General features: G+C 37.7%; 1 protein-coding gene and 2 long non-coding RNA genes across 3 annotated transcripts; 2 read left to right on the top strand and 1 right to left on the bottom strand.

The window, feature by feature from the left end:
* The first annotated feature begins 2,489 nt into the window (after positions 1-2,489).
* Positions 2,490-6,702, top strand: LOC147557586 (uncharacterized). Its single transcript, XM_086658897.1, has 4 exons — positions 2,490-3,372; positions 4,795-5,373; positions 5,715-5,944; positions 6,070-6,702. The coding sequence occupies exons 1-4, from the start codon at positions 2,490-2,492 to the stop codon at positions 6,700-6,702; spliced, it is 2,325 nt and encodes a 774-aa protein (XP_086515023.1).
* A 122-nt stretch (positions 6,703-6,824) lies between these two features.
* LOC147557587 (uncharacterized) lies at positions 6,825-10,640 on the top strand. The gene is made up of 2 exons (XR_015235311.1): positions 6,825-9,572; positions 10,194-10,640. It is a non-coding gene; the product is annotated as an uncharacterized LOC147557587 (long non-coding RNA).
* A 2,196-nt stretch (positions 10,641-12,836) lies between these two features.
* Positions 12,837-14,941, bottom strand: LOC147557588 (uncharacterized). Its single transcript, XR_015234071.1, has 3 exons — positions 14,816-14,941; positions 14,108-14,174; positions 12,837-13,041 (listed from the first exon to the last, which is right to left on the bottom strand). It is a non-coding gene; the product is annotated as an uncharacterized LOC147557588 (long non-coding RNA).
* Between the last annotated feature and the right edge of the window lie 1,611 nt (positions 14,942-16,552).

The raw sequence follows: 16,552 nt of genomic DNA on the forward strand, positions 1-16,552 counted from the left end.
AGAAGAGACCGAGAGCTAGAGAGAGAAAGTGAGAGAAAGATTTTTCTTTTCTGTTTTCTTTTTCTTCTTCTGCCATCCTTCTCTTTGTGAGAGAGAAAAGGATAGATAAAAAGAGTTAAGAGAGAGAGGTTACTGTTTGTAGAGAGAGAGAAAGAGATTGAATTATTTATAAAATCCATTGAAACCATCTTTTTCTTCTTCTTTCTTTCTTGTTTCTGTTAGAGAGAGAAAGAGAGAGTTATAGTATTGTTAAAGAGAGAGAAAGAAAAAGGTTAGAGTGAGAAAGAAGTAGAAAACAATAGAGAGAGAAGAACCAGTCGAGGAAAATAATTTTCTCACCAGGAAACCGTTTCCGGGAAGAAGAGAAAATTATTTTCCCTAAGGGTCTGTTTGGAAGAAATCAGCAAAACCAGAAGGAAAATACCCTTCCCTAAGGGTCTGTTTGGCTGCGCAGAGGGAAATTTAGTGAAAAAAAGGTGTTTCTTCTCCGATTCTTTTTCTTTCTTTAATGTTATTATTTTCCTTCTCTTTAATCATTATTATGCTCTCATCCATCATGAGTAACTAACCTATCAATCTAGGGTTAGGATGAAACCTTAGTATCGCGTAAATGTCTGACTTTTTCAACTCATACCAAAGACCTTCAAAGTACCTTTAAATGAAAAAAATTGATTTCTCTCATTTAAATTCATGATATTTCTTTCATTAACTATACTTATATTTTGATGATTCATGTTTAGACTAAGTGTCTTTAATGTCTCATGCTTAGGATTTGATAGTTAATAGTTAGATTATCACTTGAATATTTATTTTTGAAATCAAAGCATTATATTTTGTTCTAAGAAAGTTGTATTTTTCGAGGATGATAGATTTGTCTCTCCTTGAGTTATAGAAGATCGGGTTGTCACTAATTAGGCAATAATTTACGCATATTTAGGTGGATTCCGAAACCCTAGACTTTCTCCTCATAAAACTCCTGTAGAACTTTATTTTCCCGTTATTTTGAATTATTTATTATTTTTCCCACCACAACATCTTACACCGAAGAAAACCTTATTAGTCATAGGATTTAGAATAGATTGGCTTAGTCTCTGAGGAACGAATCGGACTTACCGGAATTATCACTTGACGCCCGTATACTTGCGGGTGGTGACCTATTTAGGAAACTTTTTAGGCCCATCATTGGACAACTATAACCCGTTATCCGGGTGGGCGGGATCTACTCCGTTGATGTTTTTCATAGCCTTCACACATGATTATTACTCCATCATCAGTGCTATAGAAAGCAAACCCTAGATCTTGTGATTTGATGTTTTTTTTTAAACACTAGCAATCACCATTCTTGAGCTTTCCCACTTCAACTTTTCTTTATAATCTTCTTTTATCTCCTCTTCATTTGAACTTATGCAAACTAAGGAACAATAGTGTGAGAGTTCTCAACTAAGAAGTATGAGCAAATCAACTAAGAGAATTAACTCTTTTGCCATAAAAGAACCCACAAACATGTTTTCAAAACATCAAAAGAAAACCATCTTTGAGAATAAGCAAGATTTTTTTGATGCATTCTATCAAACACTTAATGTACATCATATTGTAGTCAAGATTTTGGACAACTATAAGTATAGCTTCAAGATAAATTTGGGTTATATAACTATTCTAGTGAAGAAATCCATGAATTCTTTCCCCCTCTCTAATAGCTTTCCAATTTCTCTCAATATTGAACTTCATGGACCATTGATACACATAGATTTGATGTTGTGGAGAACTTGACATTTGAAATGCTTGAGATCATTGAAGAGTTTATCATGTGATTTCTTCAACAAATCACTCTTGTTTGGATCTTTCATCTTCTTGTTAATCTTCATCATCTTCAAATACTATTGAGAAAAGTATTGAAGAATAATTAGATCTCAACAATAGAAAAGAACTAGTCTTATTGAAAAGGAAAAAAAAACACTAAACTTGAACTAAAAACTGATAAAAGTCCGGCGGACGGTAGCCATTATGGGACTACCGCCGCCGGCAAGCGGAAGACTCTATTGACTAACCCAAGAAAAAAAAAACCTAGAAGCTCTTATACCATGAAAGAAAAGAGAATTGTAGTGATTGTATTGATTTCCTAGCTATTGCATAAGTTCTTTATATAGAGTTACATAAGAGAGAAGTTTTATCAATTGGACAATGTGGTACTATGTATTCTAACATTCATATATTCTAACAAGTCTCTATCTCCATTGATCGGTTTATCCGATTCACATGGTATAAGAGCTTTTCGATCCTTTAACCTTCCCTCTATTTATATCACATTCAAGTTTTTTGAATTTTTTTCTCTCATGGCTTCTCCTGATCAGTCATCCGAATACACACCTGACTCACCACCACGGGTATCTCCCTTGTCCGACGTCCACCACTCGGACTCACCCTCAACAGTTTTCATTACTCCTCTCTTATCAGGAGACAATTATGCTTCTTGGACAAAAGCCATGAAAATGGCTCTTCGCGCCAAGGACAAGCTTGGCTTCGTCGATGGTTCGATCGCTAAACCATCCGAGCTTTATTCATGGGAGAGGTGTAATGACCTCGTTGGGAGTTGGATTATCAACTCCGTCACTCCGGATATCCGATCTTCCATACTATATGATGACAATGCTTCGGACATTTGGCGTAACCTACATGATAGGTTCTTTCAAACCAATGCTCCGAAGATTTACCAATTGAAACGAGCCATTTCGTATTTCAAACAAGATGGGTTAGATGTTTCGTCTTACTTCACTAGTCTCAAGTCGCTTAAAGACGAACTCCAATCACTCATGATCGTTGATACTTGTATTTGTGGTCACGGTAAGTCGCTCATTGACCGTACAAATCAAGAGCGAGCCATGGAGTTTTTGCAAGGTCTCAATGATCGCTTCTCGGCTATTCGAAGCCAAATCCTCCTCATGAATCCATTTCCCTCTATCTTACGTATTCACTCTCTTGTGAAACAAGAAGAGATTCAACAAAGTATCATGGCAGATACTACTAATGGGTCCGAGGCTGCGGCTTTAGTCGTTCCCAATCATGATCACTTTCGGTCAGATCGTGTGGATCGTCCACGACAAAAACGAGCACGTCCATTTTGCGAATATTGTAAATGTCATGGACACATGAAGGCGACTTGTTATCAACTACATGGATATCCACCTTCCAATCATCAAGCTCGTCCACGTCCACGGTCATCTCCACTTGCTGCCACTCTATCAACACCCTCCAAAGGCACGGAGGTGCCTCCAGCAGCCACTTCCCTCACTCAGGAACAGTACCAAGGCCTTGTTCACTTACCGGATACTGTTCCGATTGCTCACACCACCGGTTCAACCGACCATTCAACAGGTATATCTCCATCGTCTATATCTTGGATCATTGACTCAGGAGCAGCCAAGCATATTTGTTGCTCCCTCTCTCGTTTTTCATCCTTTAGAATTGCTCCGCCCAATTATTATGTGAGATTACCCGATGGAACTCGTATTCGAGTACTCCACATAGGATCCATTATGTTTACTAATTCATTTTACATTCATGATGTTTTACATATTCTAGATTTTTGGGTAAAATAATTTCAGTCTCTGTACTTACTAAATCACTTCAATGTTTAGTAATTTTTAATTCCGGCGCATGTATTTTTCAGGACCCGTAACGAGAACAACGATTGGACTTGGTAAACTCGATGATGGGCTCTATCTTCTTCGCATGGATCCGACCATTTGTTTTTCTGTCTTTTCTAGTCCTAAGTCAAATAATAATGAATCTTTTAATCTATGGCATTGGCGATTAGGCCATCTATCCATTTCTAGATTCAAGTATTTAGTTTCGAATGTTCAATGTATGAAATCTATCATTATTAATAAAACGCCATGCGATATTTTCCCATTGTCCAAGCAAACGCGTCTACCGTTTTCTTCTAGTACATCTACATCTTCTCGACCTTTTCAACTTTTACACGCCGATTTATGGGGACCATTTTCTGTCCCGTCTCATTCCGGTTGTCGATACTTTCTTACTATAGTTGATGATTTTTCTCGTACCACGTGGATTTTTCTTTTGTCAAAGAAATCGGATACTACAAAACACGTTATCAATTTTTCTAACTATGTAACAAATCAATTTCACACGACAATTTCTCATTTAAAAACCGGACAAGGTACATTAAGGTTCCTCAAATCCAAACGTTTCGCTCCGATAATAGAACGGAGTTCTTAAACAAAGATCTTCAAAATTGGTTTCAATTCAACGGTATAACACACCAAACGAGTTGTCCTTATACCCCTCAACAAAACGACGTTGTTGAAAGAAAACATCGTCATATTTTAGAGGTTGCTCGTTCTCTTCGTCTACAAGCCCGACTACCCATTTCTTTTTGGGGTGAATGTGTACTAACGACGGTCTACTTAGTCAATAAGCTCCCTACTCCCATATTACATGGACTTTCACCTCACGAAAAATTAATCGGATCTCCACCAACACTATCTCATTTACGAGTTTTTGGGTGTATTTGTTATGTTCGTCGTCCCATTTCTCAAATCACAACAAACCTCGATCCACGAGCTTCAATGAGCATTTTTGTCGGTTATCCATATGGTCAAAAAGGATACCGAGTCTATGAATTATCCTCTCGCAAAATCATCACCTCATGCGATGTATTATTCTATGAGAATCGATTCCTCACATTCCCCTCTTCCACCAATCCACTTTCGGATGATTATCACCCGTTTGTTTCAATCCCTGACAATGGTTCATTTGGATATTTGCCTTCAGCTACTGTCCCAACTATAACAGATTCTACAGGCACCTTCATTCCTCCACATCCTGTCCACCGATCTCTTTCGTCCACTCCTTCAAGTGACGATTTTATGGGTACCCCACCTCAATCCGTTACTTCTGGACCTCATACAGGCACCTCGCCTGCCTCCCCACGGACAGATTCTCTTGTCCGTGACAATCTTATACACACTCCATCTCCGTCCACCCTCTCTGATTCTGATACGGACACTCCTTCGTCTCTGGAAATGGGTATTTTGCCTACTATCGCCACACCACATTCTGACACCACCTCCACTACACGCCCTCATCGTGTTCGCCGACCACCATCCCGTCTTAATGATTACATTTGTCCAACTACGATCGATTCTTCTGTCACTTATCCACTTACAAATTATTTTTCCATCAACGCTTTTTTCGCTTCTCATCAAATTTTTCTAAACTCTGTCCTCTCCACAGATGAACCTTCTTCATACTCTCAAGCTGTCAAATCTTCTCACTGGCGGGAAGCAATGTCCAAAGAAATTTTAGCTTTGGAATCCAATAACACTTGGACGATTGTTGATTTGCCTCCCGGTAAACATCCCATTGGTTGTAAATGGATTTTCAAAACCAAATTCCGTTTCTGATGGCTCCATTGAACGTTACAAGGCCCGTCTCGTTGCAAAGGGTTATACTCAGGTTGAGAGACTTGACTTTCATGACACATTTGCACCAGTTGCAAAGTTGGTCACAGTTCGAGTTCTTCTCTCTCTTGCTTCCATCAAAGGATGGTCACTTCATCAACTAGATGTCATAATGCATTTCTCCAAGGGGATTTTGATGAAGAAGTTTTTATGAAACTTCCCCTCGGATTTTCTACACAGGGGGAGTCTAAAGTTTGTCGACTTCAGAAATCTCTATATGGTCTCAAACAGGCATCCCCGTCAATGGTTTTAAAAAATTCCTCTTTTTTAATACACAAAGGATTCAAAAATCTCTTTTTACTCTTCATACATCTTCTTCTTCTCTATATGTACTTGTATACGTTGATGACATCATCATCACCGGTATTGACGATTCAGCCATCTCCAAACTTAAAATATTTCTTGATCGTACTTTCTCCCTCAAAGACTTGGGGCGTCTTCAATATTTTCTGGGAATTGAGGTATCTCGATCTCCCACATGAATATTTTTATGTCAAAGAAAATATGCCCTTGATATAATTAAGGATTCTGGACTCACTGCCTGTCGTTCCTCTGCTTTTCTAATGGAACAAAAACTTCGGCTCAGTCCCACTATGATGAACCTTTATATGACCCATCAGTTTATCGCCGCCTGATTGGTAGATTACTTTATCTTACTGTTACTCGACCTGACATCAGTTTTGTGGTGAACAATCTAAGTCAGTTCCTGCAATCTCCCACATCTACGCATCTTGATGCCGCTCATCGTATACTTCGCTATCTTAAAGATACTATTGGCCATGGAATTTTTCTATCCGCCAAGAGTTCTCTACATATTTCAGGATATTGTGACTCCGACTGGGCAGGCTGTCCCACCACTCGACGATCCACCACAGGTTATTTTACCATGCTTGGTTCTAGTCCACTTTCTTGGAAATCTAAAAAGCAACAAACGGTTGCGAAATCCTCGGCTGAAGCCGAATATCGTGCTCTCGCCAATCTCACATGTGAACTACAATGGTCAAAATATCTACTTAGAGATTTAGGCATTGATCATCCGTCTCCAATGTCTGTACATTGTGATAATCGAGCGGCTCTTCATATTGCCGATAGCCCCGTCTTCCACGAACGTACGAAACATATTGAAATTGACTTGCATTTTGTTCGTGAAAAAGATCAAGACAAATGTGATATCCCCCCAGTTTATACGAACCACAGAACAACTTGCAGACATATTTAGCAAACCTCTTGGTGCTGACGCTTTTAAACGGACACTTAGCAAGTTGGGCATCATGTCCATTGATGAGCCATGAAAATGCCTCATCTGAATCTCTTAACTAGGGCTAGTTAGTCCAATTCGAGCAGTTACTCTAATGAATTGTGTGTTTCTTTTATTTAGGTGTCTACTACGAGATTGAGCTCGAAAAATAACTAAAATCGGGAGAAGAACATGCTAGAGGCATTATGGTCATTTGCTGGTCCTGGAAAATCTTAACTAATGTTGGTGCTTGGATGAGAAGTGGGGTCCATTACGAGTCCGTAGGCGAAAACAGAGGTCAAATCGGTGTTCGGATGGAAGAATTATAGCTAGTCAAAGTTGGGGTGAAAAATACTAAGTGACCAAGTCGTCCAGCAACACGTGGCATGCATCTGAACGTCAAAGTGAAATTTCGGTATGCTATCGGGCGGTTCAGGAAGGCCCTCGGGGTTTTCATTGAGACATGATACAGTACTCATGTGCATCTATGGTCTGGTACTCCTTTGGAGATCGAACGAACAACCTTTCTTCTCGTACACGTGGCGTAGTCAGATGAGAAGCGTTGCACCTTCATTCAACCAGCCGCAAATCAACGAATCAATCACACTGGACAGTTAACACCTTCACGTGAAATCCTTATAACGGCTCTTTCCCTCTTTATCTCATTTCAATCTTACCTGAATATATTATAGAGAGAGAGAACCGAGATTTTCTTGTTCTTTTAAAAGGGAGCTGGGGTTGGTTGGATCGAAAGCTAAAAACAGGGAAAGTTAAGATTTTTCTTACCTAATTAGAGAGATAATATCCTTCTCTTTCTCCTAACCGTTAAAGAAGGGATTTGCTACCATTCATAGAGAGGGAATCGATCTCTTTTCTAGAGATTTTCTTGGATATTTCAGAGGGAAGATATTAGAAAGGATTCGATTGAAAACCAAGATAGACAGAGAACAGTTGAGCGTGATCCCTTTCCTTGATCAAAATATTCTTAGAGAGAGAATATGAGCTGGTGTTTCTCTCTTTTTATGGTACAAATACAGTTGAGATATATAAAGAGATTGAAGACAAGATATTTGAGAGAGAGAGAAAGTGTCTCGGTTATGATTTTTTTAGAGAGAGAGTGAACATGGCGTGGAAGACAAAGCTGCATGAAGATAGAGAATAAAGATATAAGATCGAGAGAATCATATTGAAGATATCATAGAAGGATTTGCTTACCATTTAAAATAGGGAGATAGTGGAGGTTCGGTTCTATAAAACATGGTAAAAACAGAGTCATAGATCATCTCGGTTTGGGGGTCAAAGAGGACCATCTCTAAGCTCAACCAAATAGAAAGATTAGAGAGAGAGAGAGAGAGAGAAACACCATTATCTTCATCTATTTTTTATCTTCTTCTTCTTTTATGTAATTCTTTTAGTGAGAGAAAGAAATTATAAATTAAGAGAGAGAGGAGCTCCTGTTCTGTAGAGAGAGAAAGAGATTGAATTAATAAACTCCATTGAATTATCTTTATCTTCTTCATCCTTTACTGTTTCGGCTAAGAGAGAGAAAGATAGTGTTACTGTTTTACTATAGAGAGAGAAAGAGAAAGTTTAGAGAGAGAAAGAAAGAGAAAACATAGTAGAGAGAGAGAAAAACCAGAGAAGGAAAATAATTTTCCCACAGAGAAGTATTTTCCGAGAAGAAGAGAAAACAATTTTCCCTAAGGGTCTGTTTGGCAGAATTTTGGGAAAAACAGAAGGAAATCATTTCCCTAAGGCCCTGTTTGGTTTGGAAATAGCGAAAAAGTTAAGTTTTCTTCCATTCTCTTTTATTATTCATATTTATTTAAATCTCGATCATGATTAGCTAAGACTCTCCATCTAGGGTTTTACGATGAAACCCATTTTTGATCTTTTAGAGATATAATTTTTATTGATTAACTCTTGATTAATGCTTCATAGTTTAATTCGTTTTAGTTTGATAAATAGATTTTCTTTTCGCTATTTATACTTTTCGATTTGATGCATCGTGCTTATGTTAAATCATTTGACGGTTCATACTTATTAATTGATAAATAGTAGTTTAGAGATTGATTTATTTAAAATAAAATGATTACATTGTTATGTTTTATTCGGTTTTAACGAAAACATCTCCCGGGATTAGGATAGTTCATTATCCGAAATTCTGAGTTATAAAAAAAGAAGAGAATTAACCATTTTAAGTATTTGTTTCTAAAGGTGATTTTATGTGGTGAATTTCTAAAATCCTAGGTACTTTCCCCCATTTGAGTTCATTTTTATTTCTGTTATTTTATTTATATATTTTATTTTATTACCAAAACCTCATCAAAACCAAAAACCGAGTTACTTCCAAGTCTTAGAATAGGTTTCACTTAGTCTCTGAGGAACGAACCGGTCTTACCGGAATTATCACTTGACGCCCGTATACTTGCGGGTGGTGACTTATTTAGGGTAACCTTTTAGGCCCATCAAGTTTTTGGCGCCGCTGCCGGGGACTACGTTTTAAATTTGTTCTAATCTTGGAAAGTTTTTATTTTTGGTAAGTTTTTATTTTTGGCCACTTTAACTTGCTTCTCTATTTTTGGTGTGTAGGGCATTAAGGAGCGAAAGAGAAGGCGCAAACAAGGAGAAGGAGTCGAAAAGAAGAAATTTACATTTTTTATTTTTTATTTTATTTTTGCTGAGAGAGAGACTTTAGACTTTCTGAATTTTATTTTTGGATTAAAGTTTTGACCCTAAATTAGAGGGCTTGTAAATTGTAACCGAAAGTCAAACGAAGCCTCGTGTTCGGACACTTGAGGGAAGAGTGGCCCGGGTCGTCATCAAAGGTCATCGCCCGTCTTGAACGGGAGGTAATTTCTCTGGCCACCCACGAATCCCCTGTAAGTGGGTACTTGTATGTTTTTTTGTGTGCCTCATTGATTTGACGAACTGCTTAGTTTAATCGTCTTTAGTAAGGGCACAAACCCCATACAAGATAGGAGTCGGATTTCATCACCGATCTCTTGCCCATTTAGGAAACAACGTTGCGAATCCCAAACCTCACTTAAAATTAAAATCTGGTTTAGACATTGGCCTTAGGGTATCGAGCTCATAGGATCTTTAAAACAATCCAGGAACTCGATTTTTATTTGGGCATTCCAAAAGGGAATCTATTTGAATTAGTTAAGATTGGTTATGATTATGTATATCTCTTTGTATACTAACTTAGTTTATAAGCTTACCCATGTAACTATAAATACCTATTACATAATCAATGAAAACACACAGAGAATTAAATTTTCAATCCAAGCTTTGATCGTTCATCTCTTCACTATCACTCGGCTAAACCGTTTTAGTCTCTATCTCCATTGATCGGTTTATCCGATTCACAATTATCCTCACTTCTTTCTTAAACACAACCCACTATTATATCACATCAACTAGAAGCTTGCTGCATTTTTTTCTAACTAGCATAGTTGCGTCATTTTCAGCGACTCAAGTTATGAGGTGTTCGATTGAATCTCCTCCGATTGTGGTGGGACATGATTTCTCTATCGAGAGAATACTGGGGTTTACTCTCGAATCATTTGGTTATTCTGGTATTGAAGAGGTGGTCATCGGTCAGACTTTTAGTAGGCGGTTACTTGCAGGTATAGGAGTAAGGTTCAAATGTGCGGTGGAAATTGTGGTCACAGGATGGTTGGAAAGCTGCTAGATACAAGATAGTTTGCGCGACGACTTTCGATATAGCCTTGAGGGTTACAATTAGGAGAATGGATGTCAAGTTGTATTTTCAGTTTTTATCTCCTCGTAATAATATTTTCCGTTCTGTAAACTTACTAGGGTATATCTTGTGCCCTAGGGCACAGACACTTGTATCAATCAAATGTTACGAAATTTATTGTTAAATTTTATTTAAAGGAGAGAGAGATTTTTATTAATTATTATTGTTTGTATTATTTTTATAACCAAATTTACACTTTTTTGTATTGATACAAGTGGTTTACCAATATAGCAAATCATTTTTTTAGTAGGAGAAAAAAAATACCGGGAGAAACCAATGAGTTGGTTCAAACTCAAAATATTTGTTGAGAGGATGCAGTCATTTTTCTTTCAGGGCCTTAACCGTAAACATGGTATAGTTGTGGACCGATGTGTAAATTAGGGGTTTTCGAGCTAATATTAATGGAGGGACTTAACCGTAAAGACGGGGTAGTTGTGGACTTAGGTGTAAATTACGTGAAAGAATTTGGCAGGTAATTTTTGTGGAGGGACTTAACCGTAACCAGGATATAGTTGTGTACCGAAGTGTAAAATCCAAACTATCTTACTAAAATAACGTGAAAAGACTTATGAATTAAAAGGAATTGGATCACTTTGTAAATAATGAAGGGTTTCTAAATAATATGCATAATTAAATAAGGATGTTTGTCTCAGTCATCTTTTTCCCTTTTGTTTTATTATATAGATGATATATAAATAAGGAGTAATTTCTAGAAAGGTCAAAATAATATTGAAAATGAGTAGAAAATCACAAAACATTTGAAATTATTATTCAGGTCAAAAAGTGTGCAAATGCTAAAATACCCCTTTTTGTCATTTTGTGTAACCAAATTCTTTTACTCCCTCTGTCCCATTTTGTTTGGGTGTTATTCCTTTTAAGGAAGTCCCAAAATGTTTGTCCACTTACTTGAAATAAGACTCATTTATTACTAGTTTTATTGATGTTTCCCAATCTACCCTTACTTTTAATACTAATAAAAAATTTCTAGGGTTATTTCCCTAATGGCCCCCAACTTTGTGACCAGCTTCCCGCCTGGCCCCCTACTTTACGAGAAATACCCAAATGGCCCCCTTCTGTTATAATACCGTTACTCTCTCTCTTCCATTTCTTTTCTCTCTCCTCCAACATGTTTTCTCTCTCTGCCACCTCGTTATAACCAGCCACATCATCGTCTTCACCGGCAGGTCGCCGGTCGGCGACCTTCAAAATTTTTTTCTCTCTCTCTAAAAAAAAAATTTAATTTCTCTCTCCTCTCTCTCTCTCTAATCTCTGGCGAAGGAAAACCTTCGCCGGAGCCAGGTCTGTTCGTCAGTGCGTCACAAATATAACTTCTTTCATGAAGGTAGACTTTTGCGACTTAGTTTAGAGGCCTACAGATCACTTGAAGCCTCTTTTCAACAAAAAAAAAACAAGCCTCTTCAATACACTAAAATCTAACAATGAATTATAAATATTAGCTCCAATATTTCATAGTGGCATATGCCACTTATACTACTGTCCAATTCAATAAAATAAAAAAACACTTCTATTAAAAAAGTATATAACTTACTCAGGGTCCTTAAATTTGAAACAAATTTTCTAATCGAGTTTCAGTTGCTTTGGTTGTTGCCTAAAACTTCAGTTAGAGTGCATATATGAGGGAAACACGATATCGCACGTGTAGGACATAAAGGTCCCGAAACACCAGTTTGGATATTGTGTTCTTGCCAATGAGATTCCCATTTATTAATCTTGTTGAAGCCAAAGACGTGTAAAACCAATCTCACACCATCGAAGAAAATGAGACTAGTAACACTACGCCAACCCATCTCTCTTTTTATCACATCCTTTTTCTTAAGTTTCCACTTGTTGTTTTCATAATCATGTTGTACCCAAATTAATATTTCATTTTCAGAGGTAATAAGTACAAGATTAACTTCATCTTCCACAACTTCAAGCCAACAATGTTCCCACCAATTGTGATAATTAAGTTTATTTACCATTTCATATAATCTCTTGGGTATTTCAATCAACCTACTGTCTTCTTTATCCAAATTAAATGCAATAATATCTCCCTTGCTATTTAACCAATGTATAATCCCTCGAAAGCAAACGTGATTAGATAATAAAAATAGGTTTTCATGGTCTACGTGTGACGCCCCGTGTCCCAAAATAGACACGACCACGCCCCGACAATTCACAGACGAGACTAAAATCCGGCAGAGTCTCCTCTGTAAATCGAACCGGTCGCACCTGCAAAACCTGTCATGCAAACCATACATTCGCATAAACAAGAATAAACTATTGAGCGGAAGCTAAACAAACTCAACTCAGTTCGGGTCGAAACCCGAACCACAAACATACAAACGCCTCATAAAACACCGATACAACTTATAAACAACTCTAAGTTTTACGTATATACATATTAGAGTTTGATTTCTGCGATACATACATAACTTGAAAATAACGAAAAATCATATAAAACGACATAACTCTGTTAGCCTCGTCAGACAAGATCACCGGCTGGAATACACACTCCGCCTCGAGGCTACAACCAAGAACCTGCACACTAACAACTGGTAGGGGGTCAGAATACTCACCGACACGAGTTATTCTGGTAGAAGACCAATCCAAAACCCATCACGTTTTCAAAAGTTCATTTAATAAGTTGTAAACATCATGACAAATCGAGTTATCAAACCAGTTACCATATATACTATATACAAAACCATTTTCCTGAATCTAGCAAGCAATAGCAGTGATTAGCTGCCCACCCATGGTGCGCTCCCAATAAGAGGAGAGTACCTCAGGAGAACCTAGAGTGCGTTAGATAGTACCAGCCCATTTATGGCACTAGCTAATGCACTACGTCTCCTCGAGAAAGAGACTTACCCCTAGCCGGTAAGCCCCTCTCCCACTAAGGGACTCCGCAATCATTGAAGAGTTTACCTCATGATACATATATATCTTAAGTATCTAAATACGTTTTTGATCACCGAGTTCGAATAAGAGAGCCGTCCCCCAATACCCATGGAAGGACCTGAACCTCATTCTCTTCGGTACCCTGTCATGCATCTAATGCAATCTTTCAAAATCAGTTCCATTTACATTCGTATCTCAAAACCAATATTCATATTTATTATCTTATCAAACACGGAAGTGGAACAACCAAGAGTCATATCGCCACAAAGCAGAGGGATCCCAATCAATGTCACCTCCCAGGCGAGCGGTCAGGGTGTACGGCCCTGAGCCTCGAGCTGGAGGCACGAGCACCAATGGCCAGCAAGTGAAGCACTCTACTCCCATAGGTCTCATGACTAGTGTCGCCCACCTCACCGGTCTCACACGGATCACAACCGTGTCCACATGTCATCCTATCCTCAATGGCTACGTGCCCGTAGGTTGACATAATCCGCAGTCGGGTACATACGAGAAAATCCCAAGTAGTTCGCAATCATCGTAAAAACAGTTCGAAAACATTTCTCGTATCACAGCAAAACCATTCCAGCATATTTCAGTTCATCACATAAATCGAGTTTCATGCTACCTAAACTCTAGTTATAATGGCGCATATATAACTATAGAATCTAGCATATTCATTATCTATAAAACCATGCTGGATAAAGGATTCAGAACCCCTACCTCAGTCCTTGCATCACCAAAGACCTCCCGCCTACCATATGACCAAATTCCTCCTCATTCGCAAACTCTGGGATAAGGAAGAATAACCAAAAATCGAATAGAAACATTAGGTTCTAAACGAAGAACCTTGCACGACAAAAACGATAAATAAAACAAAACATGAAAACTCAAAAGCAAATTCGCTATCTTCGGAAGACTTCAAGTGTCTATCGAATCGATCTCTAACTTCGTACCTATGTCTCCTGAATATCGGAAATGCCTACGAACTAATCAACCAACTTCCTATAAATTTTATTTCTCATTTTAGAGTCTCCATAAGCTGACAAATCATATAATGAACCACACCATATACATCTATAGTTGAAACTGTCCATTCCTATGAAATATGACAAAATTCGGGTAACCATCTCTATTTCAGTTCATTCTCAAAACTAGTCCAAATATGAAATTCGAGCCGTAAAATAGTTCGGCAGCACCCCGTCTATATATGGTCACCCCAAAATAGTCCATAACATTCTAAACATGATCCTGAACATAAACCATTAGAAGAAATCGAATAATAATCGTCTAAATAGTTCCAAATTTCGATCCCAAATGAAATTAGTACAACTATACGGTATACGAAATAGCTATCATAAAACCACCAAATTCGGACGAAATTCAAAATTCTGAACGGATAGATATGTAGAACAAGTCGAATGGGATTACCTGGAACAAATTTCGTTGAATTCCGACGACCAAGCGTGAAGAAATCGACGACAAAAGTTCGACCATTAAACCACCCATTTTCTCTCATCTCTCGGCTCCATGTGTGTTTCCAAATTGAAATGAAATAAGTGACCTTACTTGATAAAGAATGAGTTATAAAAGGGAAAGTGGGTTTTGAGTATAAATGAGAAGTGGGCTCTACATTTAATATAAAATAATTATAAATTATGCCCCCTTCCAACACGTCTCCCGGCTGCATGCACAAAATGGTTGGGGTTCATTTTAAGCCCATGCCACATGTCGCTATATAAGGTGGGCAAAATTACTTAGTTCTTTTTAAGTCCCTGAGTTCAGTCTACATTACAAAATACCCCCTACTCTTTTGACTTGACTCAAATGTCAAATAGTCCTTCAACTAACCTTGAAACATGGGATGTTACACTACGCCATAACCATAGCTTATCCACGTGCTTTTCTTAGAATCTCTCCAACACCCGTTCTCTTGATTGAAAATCTTAAATTTGATCATTGTCTCGGATGTGAACAAACAAACCACATTGTAGTGGTTATAGTAATAAGGAGAGGAGGATGTTGGCCCAAAGACTAACCCAAAGCGAGCAAAATATAGTTTTGAAGGAATTTGAATAATCCGTTTTTTCTTGGTTAAAGGGTTGAAAATGCAAATGTAGGTCCTAAACTTAACCAAAATAAGACCGTGACAACTAGCTTCAATGAACCATTGAACCCGCAAGTATTCTTAAACTTTTTAGATCGGCCAAGAGAAATGGTGGTTTCACTAAGGAGATTTGGTGAAGAGCAATCAAAAGATAGTTGGGTGATACTTCCTCGAGTTGATAAGTTCGAGAAGTAACTAACAACATCTCGATTGGTTTGAAGACTAGTGTGTTTGTTTACAAAGAAAGGGTTAGAGATTAAGGAATACCATCTTTTATTGATAGCTTTCAATCTCGCTACGGTTTTAGCAGGCAGTCGTATTAGAATTTCACTGAGGAGATTGTCATCAATGTTGTTGTACACGACGGTGGTTAGCATATCTGCACACAAAGAGGATACGAAAGGCGGGAAACTTAGAAACCATCTAATCGGATACTAGTTGATCAAAAGGAGACCAGAAACTAGCTAGCGCTCTTGGTAAGTTGGAAGCCATGGGGGATTAAATCAACAAACTTTAACAAAAAAAACATCACCTTTTACCTTGTCAATGATGGAGAACTCTGGTAAATTACTCAGAGCTTCCCAAATTGATGAGATGATAATGATGATGGTGGGAGGAAAATTTTAAATAACTAGTATGGATATTCAATACAACTGAAATTGGTTCCAAAGAGAGGTTCTGATTTATACGAAAAAAAAGTGATACTATAAGAAAACCAACACAATTTAAACCTGTGTTTGGATGGCGGAATCATGAATCCGCGGATTCATGAGTCCTGCAATTCATGAATCCAAGTAATATTTTTTGGCTTGGCAACTAAGAATCCTATGATTTATTATTATTTGAGTATTTTTAAACGTCTTTAAAAAAAATATGATTTTTTTTTAAAATGATTTTGAAAAAAATAATGATTTTGTAGAAAGAAATAATTTTTTGTTGATTTTAAGTTTGAAATTTAGGTTCATTAATTCAAAATCCTAGCAAATCCGGGGGTAGGGTGGGATTTTGGTCCAATACAAATTTTGGAATTAGGAATACTTAGGATTCAAGAGTCCGGGGAT

This window comes from Eschscholzia californica, unplaced genomic scaffold (assembly GCF_041429995.1).
Source record: "Eschscholzia californica isolate CP2 unplaced genomic scaffold, dmEscCali1.0.p SCAF_2, whole genome shotgun sequence".
NCBI classification, from domain to species: Eukaryota; Viridiplantae; Streptophyta; class Magnoliopsida; order Ranunculales; family Papaveraceae; genus Eschscholzia; species Eschscholzia californica.

Coding starts and splice junctions, on each gene's coding strand:
- LOC147557586 (XM_086658897.1), top strand. CDS start 2,490: ATGGCTCTTCGCGCCAAGGACAAGCTTGGCTTCGTCGATGGTTCGATC. Junction 5,374..5,714: donor GATTGTTGATTTGCCTCCCG/GTAAACATCCCA, acceptor GGTCTCAAACAG/GCATCCCCGTCAATGGTTTT. Junction 5,945..6,069: donor AATATTTTCTGGGAATTGAG/GTATCTCGATCT, acceptor ACTTCGGCTCAG/TCCCACTATGATGAACCTTT.